Raw genomic sequence first — 10,758 nt, forward strand, 5'->3', positions numbered from 1 at the left:
TGCTTGAAAGTTTGTGAACCCTTTAGAATTTTCTATATTTCTGCATAAATATGATCTAAAACATCAGATTTCACACAAGTCCTAAAAGTAGATAAGGAGAACCCAGTTAAACAAATGAGACAAAAATATTATACTTGGTCATTTATTTATTGAGGAAAATCATCCAATATTACATATCTGTGATTGGCAAAAGTATGTGAACCCTTGCTTTCAGTATCTGGTGTGACCCCCTTGTGCAGCAATAACTGCAACTAAACGTTTCCAGTAAGTGTCGATCAGTCCTGCACACCGGCTTGGAGGAATTTTAGCCCATTCCTCTGTACAGAACAGCTTCAACTTTGGGATGTTGGTGGGTTTCCTCACATGAACTGCTCACTTCAGGTCCTTCCACAACATTTCGATTGGATTAAGGTCAGGACTTTGACTTGGCCATTCCAAAACATTAACTTTATTCTTCTTTAACCATTCTTTGGTAGAACGACTTGTGTGCTTAGGGTTGTTGTCTTGCGGCATGACCCACCTTCTCTTGAGTTTCAGTTCATGGACAGATGTCCTGACATTTTCCTTTAGAATTCGCTGGTATAATTCAGAATTCATTGTTCCATCAATGATGGCAAGCAGTCCTGGCCGAGTTTTTTTTTTTTTCTCCTTGCAACCCTGCCATGCACACCATTGTTGTTCAGTGTTCTCCTGATAGTGGACTCATGAACATTAACATTAGCCAATGTGAGAGAGGCCTTCAGTTGCTTAGAAGTTACCCTGGGGTCCTTTGTGACCTCGCCGACTAATACACGCCTTGCTGTTGGAGTGATCTTTGTTGGTTGACCACTCCTGGGGAGGGTAACAATGGTCTTGAATTTCCTCCATTTGTACACAATCTGACTGTGGATTGGTGGAGTCCAAACTCTTTAGAGATGGTTTTGTAACCTTTTCCAGCCTGATGAGCATCAACAACGCTTTTTCTAAGGTCCTCAGAAATCTCCTTTGTTCGTGCCATGATACACTTCCACAAACATGTGTTGTGAAGATCAGACTTTGATAGATCCCTGTTCTTTAAATAAAACAGGGTGCCCACTCACACCTGATTGTCATCCTATTGATTGAAAACACCTGACTTTAATGGCCCTTTTCCACTACCCTTTTTCAGCTCACTTCAGCCCGACACGGCTTGCGTTTTGACTATCTAAGAACAGCACGACTCAGCTCGCTTCAGCCCTGCTCAGCCCCCAAAACTCGCACGGTTTTGGAGTGGGGCTGAAGCGAGCCAAACCGAGCTGAGTGAGGCTAGGGGCGTGAGGAGACACTCCCCTGTGCACTGATTGGTGAGGAGGAGTGTCCTCACACACCCACACACACGCCCCGCGAGCACGCTGGGATCTGTAAACACCGTAAACCCGGAAGAAGGAGAATTACGAGAATTATGAAGCCTTATGCGCCTCGCCTCATCTATACGCTCTTGCCAGTATCTGTTGGCGTTGTCGGCGACAACAAGCCACAGCACCAAGACCAGCAACACTAACGACTCCATGTCCTCCATGTTTATTGTTTACTCTCCGGGTTGTGAGACTACCGCTTAAAAGGTCACTGATGTCACTATTTGCGTCGCCTAACGACATCACCTGACGTCCACCCACTTTCGCTAACTCCACCCAATGTGTCCACCCACTTCCAGCCAGCACGGTTCAGCGCGGTTGTAGTCGAAATGCAACTCCAACAGCCCCACTCAGCTCGGCACGGCTCAGCCCAACTCAGCCGCGTTGGTAGTGGAAAAGCGGCAATATTTCACCTTCAAATTAACTGCTAATCCTAGAGGTTCACATACTTTTGCCACTCACAGATATGTAATATTGGATCATTTTCCTCAATAAATAAATGACCAAATATAATATTTTTGTCTCATTTGTTTAACTGGGTTCTCTTTACTTTTAGGACTTGTATGAAAAACTGATGATGTTTTAGGTCATATTTATGCAAAAATATAGAAAATTCTAAAGGGGTCACAAACTTTCAAGCACTACTGTAAGTATCTGACTGCATAGAAAGGATCCCTACAGAGATGTGCCAGTGTTTGTTTACCTCATTAACTGTAAAGAAACTGTAGAAAATGACCTGTTTCTACAGTAATTGTTCTACCTTTCTCTTCTTCTGGTCTCTGATGCAGTGCCTGTAATCGATTATCGCATGGGGGCTGTTTTCTGATGTTTACCAAAAAGATCCTTTCCATGTTGACACTCATTCATCTCGTCATAATCGGCTAGATGTATTCAGGCATTACTTTGGAAATAGACTTCGCAAATTGTGGTGACTGCTTCTCCTTTTGCAAACATCAGAAAACAGCCCCGTGCGATAATCAACTACAGGTACTGAATCACTGTGTCAGTTTTCCTTTGAAGTCTGGCACCCACAAAGTCAGTAATACTTTTCTGTGCAATTGGGGCTTCAGTAGTCTATGCATCAAGATATAAAATTTAATATTTGGAACATATCTCGATGAATGTCTAACATTTAACAGAATATCTAAAACGTAGTGCACGTCGAAAGTTTTTTTTTTTTTTTTTCCTCCTCCATCCCCCCCTCTTCCCTCACTCAGACTGTGGAAAGTGTACAGTACTTCAAGAGAAATTACACACACTTCATGAAGACATGGTGGGATTTCTTCAGGAACTTGGTCGACTACCATCAGGTTTGTAATAATGTTGGACATAGTCTTTTGAGTCTTGTGAAAAATCCTCTCAAATGTGCTGGTGGGTTTTGTTGTTTTTTTTTTTGGGGGGGGCACATATTTAAGCTCATATTATGAAATTTTTTTTAAATTAATGCATTTATTTTTAAAGATTGTAAAAAGTGGATCTCGCTTCAACAAAAAATGGAGTTCTATTTAGAAGAGGTTAAGAGATTACAAACAGGTATTTTTGTCAGTTATTTCAATTGATTCAATTTACTGTTGGTATCAAATGCAAAATGTTATTATTTTGTCACTTTATCGGACCTACTGGCACTACTTACAATGCTAACTCTAATGTAATCTTTTCACAGATCATTAAGGAAGAGGAGCTTGATTGGCCCACAAATTCAGTGTTTTTGTATAATAAAATTGAATATCCTGTATAACATTAACTTATTATTTTTCCTCATATTGTATTTTTAACAGAATAGGTTATCAAAATGTTTTTAGGCTCCATTTTTTCCTTTGTGGCACAGATGGCAACCTGATTCACTTTTGAATTTTCTTCGTATTTTGTCATCTTGGAAACCAACTGGGCCTTTTTTTTTTCTTTTTTTTTTAATTGGGTCAGCAATTAACTTGTTAATGCTTTTACAATTAAGTTAAACAGTGGTACTGTTTCTGTTAAAAAAAAAAAATCCTAAAATGGGCACTTTTGGAATTTCTTTACAGTATTTCTGTTTATCAATGGTCTCTCTCAATGTTTTTGATGACTTGATATTACATGAATTAAAGATACACTAAGTCATGCTGTTTTGGTTTTTGGCTTGTAATACAACTGCTATACAAAACCTGTCCACACAGACAGAATTGGAACATGCAGTAATTTCAAACCCTGTCTCAATCCCCCCCCCCCTTTCCCCCCACCACCAACGTGTACACTCACCAATAATGAATCATCTTTAGAAGTGGTTTAGTTTGAGTTTCATTTAGTTAACAGTATAGTACAGAATAGTGTTTTATTAGTATTATGTACTTTGTGCGCGCGCGCATCTTCCCAGGCGATGTTAAGTTGCTTCAAGTCTTCTTTGAAGGTGGCATGCCATGTCTTCTTGGGTGTCCCTCTCTTTCTTTCATCCCTTTGGTGTGGTACCCATTGTATAGCTGTCTTGGGTATTTGTTGTTCTGGCAGTCGGAAAACATGACCTGCAAGTCTCTCTCTTCTTTCCGCTGCGTAAATTGGCTCTTTTCAGGACTTTCAGAGTTTGTGAGTTTGTCGCTATATGTGATCTTGAGCATTTTGTGCCGACACCGTTGGTGGAATACGCTCAACTTCTGACTGATCTTGGCAGCCATTTTTCTAAGTTTGTATTGCGTAGACTGCTGTTGGCAGAACAATGCTCTGGTACAACAGGATCTTCATACGGTTGCTAATCGAAGTACTGGCCCAGATCTTGTTCATTCTTCTAAACACTGTTGCTACGCACCCAAGTCTGGAGCTTACATCTGTCTCAGTATCCCCCTCTTTAGTAATAATGCTGCCCAGGTAGGTGAAATTGGTGATATCTTCAATGGGTTCTTGATTCACAAGAATTTGCATCTCTTTGCCCACTGATTGTGGGTGGTAAAAGAGAGCAACTGGACTTGCTTGAAGATTCTTGAAGACGTTTCACCTCTCATCCGAAAGGCTTCTTCAGTTCTGTCTGACTGGTAGGGAGTATCAGGTATTTATCCTCTCATGGATGAAAAGCTCATCTAAGGTAGTCTGGCTAACGCAACTTCAAAGCTCTGCGAGCATTGGTCTGGCATAGATATTAAGCCCAACCGTTTCCCAAAGCGCGTGGTTGACCCGCCTCCCTGAAATGCCTCAGTTTGCTACTGGTCGAAGCCAGAAAAGGCTGTGACGAAGCTTAAACCAATCACATCACTCTTTCCTCTGACGTATGTGATGCGATGGAAACTGGGGGCTAACTGGTAGATTAAACTCTTACCGAAGCCGGTCGGGAGCAAGGCGAAAACGTCCTTCCTTTCAATAAATACCTCCAGGGCTGCTCTTTGCTCCATTTTCAATGAGAACTTCCCGTTGAATGCTTTCAATACAGCATCTACCGCTGTGTCAAAGGCTTGCCGCTGCGCCATGTTCTTAATGTTTCTAGTGAATGAAGCGCTTCCGGCATAGATTCTGTAAACAATCTATGGCTTCCGGTCGCAGTTCTACTACGTCACTGCCTTGAACACGCCTCGACCCAGGGCCATTGGAGGTGCTCAAAGTTGATTGGCTCCCAATTTTTCGGGAGCTTGGAAGAGCTGGAGATAGCTTGCCTTGCCAGACTAAAGGCCTCTGCATGCTCTTGCGACAAAGCTTTCGCAGATAGCTTTTTGCAGACAGTTGTAATTTATCGTTGAGCGGGGAGTAATAGGCGTGCGCGATGTTATTCACTGCCACAACGCAAGGGGGTGCGAAGTCGCGAAATCGCTAGGAGTAGTTGTTGAGTGTGGTTAGTGGAGTGTTTATCCTCCGGTTACTTATGACTAGAACTGGAGTCATATAGATGTACGTACGTCCTCGATCAACCGCTCTTCGTGCTGCTCCATCTTCGCTCGTGTTTTTAAAAATGGCGGTCGTGAAAACAAACCAAACCGGGAAAGTAGGGAAGCGGAAGTGCATGTACAGCGGATGTAGAGTGGACCAATCAGAGCCCTCTTGTCTGCGACGCTGTCTGCGAGGCTTCTGCGGTGGTCACAATTTTTGGGAGGTGCGCGCAGAGCGTCTGCGAAGGTGGGGGGGCTACGCAGACACTGTCTGCGACGCTATCTGCGAGGACTGGGTTGTCAGCATAAATTGGCCTTAAGTTCGAAACAGCTCCCTGTGTTGTGTCACACTTAGGATGGGCGGGCCCAGGCTACATCTAAGGTGTCATTGAGTCATCCTGTTGGTGTGGGTCACTGGGGGCTGGTTGTGAACGGCCTCGAGAGTCGTTAGGATGACCAATGGATTGCCCGTTAGGGTGATCAATGGAATGCTGATTCTCTCTGTCCTCATGTGAGTCACACACATTCATGCACACCAAAACCCAGCTGTTTTCAGTTTGGTGTGCATGAATGAATGCACACCAAAACCCAGCTGTTTTCAGTGACTCACATGAGGACAGAGAGAATCAGCATTCCATTGATCATCCTAACGACTCTCGAGGCCGTTCACAACCAGCCCCCAGTCAGTGCGTTTACATGCACATAGAGAAAATCGAAGTTCTAAATGCCATGGAAACACCTTAACTCGGCTGAAATCGAACCGAACTGGATTTATCGTAATCGAGCTACGCGACCTAGATTATGCGATTGTAGCCGAGCTACTTGGTGCATGTAAACCCTATCGAGCTATGTAGTCGAGCTACTTACTTCAGCACTGCCCCTTCTGGAAGTGACGAGTGATGAGACCACAAGCGGGAAACACAACAGCCTCGGTCGGCATGACAACAGTAGTAGTAGCGAGCAGCAGAAGAGGTCAGGAGGAACAACATCTCTCGATGTTGCTGTCCTCGTCGTCGTTCTTCTTGTGAACACAGAACTGATAACTTTGTTTATACTCTTGAATAGCTCTTCTTCATGACGACAACTGGAAGTGTACCAACACGATGGGGCGTGTAGCGCCACCTGTGGCTCGGGTGCACAATGTACCTCGCACAATAGCTCGATTTCCTTGTGTGCATGTAGGATTGGATTTCTCTGGCACCCCTGCTGGGACCCTTAGCTCGATTACCGACAGTAGCTCGATTTGGATGTGCATGTAAACGCACTGAGTGACCCACACCAACAGGATGACTCAATAACACCTTAGATGAGCTTTTCATCCGTGAGAGGATAAATACCTGATGCTCCCTACCAGTCAGACAGAACTGAAGAAGCCTTTCGGATGAGAGGTGAAACGTCTTCAAGAATCTTCAAGCAAGTCCAGTTGCTCTCTTTTACCACCCACAGTTTACTATGACCTGGATGACTGAGAATCTTCACAGACATGTTTGCCCACTGACCTGTATCACTTGGTTTTCTCAGAGCTGATCCTTAGGCCTGCCTTTGCAGCTTCTTCAGCCAATCTGGTCATCATTTGTTGGAACACTTGGCATGACTCTGCCGTGGCATATAATACACAATGCATAATGACCATGTAATAGTCAAGTTTATTTTTATAGGGCTTTTAACAATAGATATTGTCGCAAAGCAGCTTTACAGAATTTTAATGACTTAAAACATGAGCTAATTTTATCCCTAATCTATTCCCAATGAGCAAGCCTGTGGCGACGGTGGCAAGAAAAAACTCCCTCAGACAACATGAGGAAGAAACCTCGAGAGGATCCAGACTCAAAAGGGAACCCATCCTCATTTGGGTGATGACAATGTGATTTTAACAGTTTTAACATGAAGTCCGTTTCGTTGATGTTATAACTGTTCATTGATGGAAACTTGAGTGCAAAACTGTTTGACGACTGCCGTCCTAAAGTTAGCAAGTCAACTGTAGTCCTCAGCCATAAAAACATTGCTGTAAGTGTCCAGAGTGTCTTCTAAGTGCAACTTTCAACTGTCCATATGGGGCCGTCCTCCACAGGAGTGATGTGATGAGACTCCAGCCAGACATAGGGCACCAGGATGGATCAGGCAGGTCCGAGGAGCAGAAGAGGTCAGCATTTCGATCTCAGGATTGACATGTAACTCAGAGGGACAGACAGGGAGGGGGGAAGAGGAGAGTAAGAATGAGAAAACACAGGTTGTTAGGTATGCCCAATGTCACCTGATGAGTAGGAACAGTATACATTTTCACTGCGTGCAAGCGGGGACCCTGGCAAAACTAACTATGACAGCATAACTAAAAGGGGAGAGCCAGAAGGTAACACAGGCATGAGGGAGCCCCGGGACATAAAGCAGCCAGCCACTACACCGTCAACAAACTCGATTGAGCAAGCGAGTGGGGGACTGACCGCATCCATACATCCCAGTTTACCAAAACACACTGTCTGAGGATCCTCCAGATCTACTCCTTTACCTCATAAACACCATTAACAAAAGGCTTGACTAAACAGATATGTTTTCAGCCTAAACTTAAATGCTGAGACTGTGTCTGATTCCCGAACACTACTTGGAAGACTGTTCCATAACTATGGGGCTTTGTAAGAAAAGGCTCTGCCCCCTGATGTAGCCTTTGCTATATGAGGTACCAGCAGATAGCTTGCACCTTTTGATCTAAGTAGACGTGGCGGGTCATAAAGGACCAGAAGTTCACTCATAGTCAGTAGTTGCACACTTTTAGAATGTACATAGTTTCTGTGGTGTAAACAGTGATGGTCTTGCATCAGAGAGAACATTTTGTGCTAGTTAAACATGCTTTGGAATGGGGAAATGGGATAGTAAAGTATGAACTCCTTTATCTACATGTATTGCACAGAATTGTAGAGGATTCTTTGGTAGAGCTCTTGAGCACTGCACAATATATGCAGGTTGCTGACATTTAATTGTTTTATAGGGCTATTATTTATATCTCGCCATAATTACGCACTGTAGCATTTCATTTCCCCCCGATTTACTTTTTTTTTGGAAAGCCTTTTTTTATATGAACATTTTTTTGATAACGGAATGGTTGTGTGTTGTGAATTTCCTGTTCTTGTCACTATTTGCTTTTATACAGTGCTGACACAAGAGGCAAAACCAATGTTTTAAACCTTTTTGTTTTCAAACATTTTAAATAAACAAAAATCCTATCTGGTGTGTACAATAGAAATTATGCCTTGCGTTTAGCCCTTCGCATGGATAATGGGCTCACTCTTAAATGCCGTAGAAATTCTCGCCACCCTGCTGTCCATTTATCCGATCTCGACTTCGCTGATGACATTGCTCTTCTCGAGGACTCTGTGAATTCGGGCGAGGATCTTCTCCACCGAGTAGAACTGGCTGCTAAATCAGTTGGCCTTCAGTTGAACGCATGCAAAACTAAATGGATGCATATAAATTCCTCTACGGACCAATCTCTCCACACGCTTGACAACTCTACTATCGAGAAGGTGGATGACTTCAAATACCTTGGCAGTTGGATGAACACTGCTCATGACATCAACTCCAGAAAGGCCAAAGCCTGGGGCGCCCTAAATTCTCTAATCAAGGTGTGGGCTGCCCCACTGTCGAGAGACACAGAGGTCAGAGTGTTCAAGGCCTCAGTCGAATCCATTCTTCTCTACGGATCCGAGTCTTGGTCTCTAACGAGAGCACAAGAGCAATCCTTGGATGGCACGTACACCCGAATGCTCCGCAGAGTGTTCAATGTCAGCTGGCAGGACCATTGGACAAACGACCGCCTGTACGGTTCCCTACCACGCCTCTCGACCATAATCGCCAAACGCCGTCTGGCATTGTGTGGCCATGTGTTTTGTCACGATCAACCTGCCGCACAAGTTCTTTTGTGGGAGCCTGAGGCGAAGCGCAAAGTTGGTCGACCACGTACCACTCTGAAAATGGTCCTCGAGCGAGAAACGGGGTTGAAGGAAGATCAACTCAGAGCAGCTATGCTCGACCGGCGGGTCTGGGATAGGATATCTTATCCAGTCACCGGCTCTCCAGATGACAGATGAGTGTACAATAGAGACTATACAGTGGTGCCTGAAAGTTTGTGAACCCTTTAGAATTTTCTATATTTCTGCAAAAATATGACCTAAAACAACATCAGATTTTCACACAAGTCCTAAAAGTAGATAAAGAGAACCCAGTTAAACAAATGAGACAAAAATATTATACTTGGTCATTTATTTATTGAGGAAAATGATCCAATATTACATATCTGTGAGTGGCAAAAGTATGTGAACCTTTGCATTTAGTATCTAGTGTGACCCCCTTGTGCAGCAGTAACTGCAGCTAGACGTTTCTGGTAACTGTTGATCAGCCCTGCACACTGGCTTGGATGAATTTTAGCCCATTCCTCTGTACAGAACAGCTTCAACTCTGGGATGTTGGTGGGTTTCCTCACATGAACTGCTCGCTTCAGGTCCTTCCACAACATTTCGATTGGATTAAGGTCAGGACTTTGACTTGGCCATTCCAAAACATTAACTTTATTCTTCTTTAACCATTCTTTGGTAGAATGACTTGTGTGCTTAGAGTCGTTGTCTTGCTGCATGACCCACCTTCTCTTGAGATTCAGTTCATGGACAGATGTCCTGACATTTTCCTTTAGAATTTGCTGGTATAATTCAGAATTCATTGTTCCATCAATGATGGCAAGCCGTCCTGGCTAAGATGCAGCAAAACAGGCCCAAACCATGATACTACCACCACCATGTTTCACAGATGGGATAAGGTTCTTATGCTGGAATGCAGTGTTGTCCTTTCTCCAAACATAACGCTTCTCATTTAAACCAAAAAATTCTATTTTGGCCTCATCCATCCACAAAACATTTTTCCAATAGCCTTCTGGTTTGTCCATGTGATCTTTAGCAAACTGCAGATGTGCAGCAATGTTCTTTTTGGAGAGCAGTGCCTTTCTCCTTGCAACCCTGCCATGCACACAATTGTTGTTCAGTGTTCTCCTGATGGTGGACTCATAAACTGTAACATTAGCCAATGTGAGCAAGGCCTTCAGGCTACGTTTACACTAGACCATATCTGTCTCGTTTTCTTCGCGGATGCACTGTCCGTTTACATTAAACCGCCTGGAAACGCCGGGAAACGGGAATCCGCCAGCGTCCACGTATTCAATCCAGATCGTGTCAGCTCCGGTGCTGTGTAAACATTCAAAATACGCGGATACGCTGTGCTGAGCTCTAGCTGGCGTCTCATTGGACAACGTCACTGTGACATCCACCTTCCTGATTCGCTGGTGTTGGTCATGTGACGCGACTGCTGAAAAACGGCGCGGACTTCCGCCTTGTATCACCTTTCATTAAAGAGTATAAAAGTATGAAAATACTGCAAATACTGATGCAAATACTGCCCATTGTGTAGTTATGATTGTCTTTAGGCTTGCCATCCTTCCACTTGCAAGTAGTAAGTGATATGTGCTGGGATCTCTCACACAGCGGCTCAGTCCCGAATCGTGGCTTGTGCACTTCACTCGC

General features: G+C 43.9%; 1 protein-coding gene across 1 annotated transcript in view; it reads left to right on the top strand.

Annotated features, from left to right (window-relative positions):
• Nucleotides 1-3,407, top strand: part of si:ch211-126c2.4 (uncharacterized) — a 47,662-nt gene extending 44,255 nt beyond the window's left edge. The window contains exons 7-9 of the mRNA XM_060927840.1: nt 2,591-2,683; nt 2,835-2,906; nt 3,037-3,407. Coding sequence (XP_060783823.1) covers nt 2,591-2,683; nt 2,835-2,906; nt 3,037-3,044 — 173 coding nt within the window. The 3' untranslated portion in view covers nt 3,045-3,407. The remainder of the gene's footprint in view (nt 1-2,590; nt 2,684-2,834; nt 2,907-3,036) is intronic.
• Nucleotides 3,408-10,758: the final 7,351 nt, after the last annotated feature.

Source organism: Neoarius graeffei, chromosome 8 (genome assembly GCF_027579695.1).
Source record: "Neoarius graeffei isolate fNeoGra1 chromosome 8, fNeoGra1.pri, whole genome shotgun sequence".
Classification (NCBI taxonomy): Eukaryota; Metazoa; Chordata; class Actinopteri; order Siluriformes; family Ariidae; genus Neoarius; species Neoarius graeffei.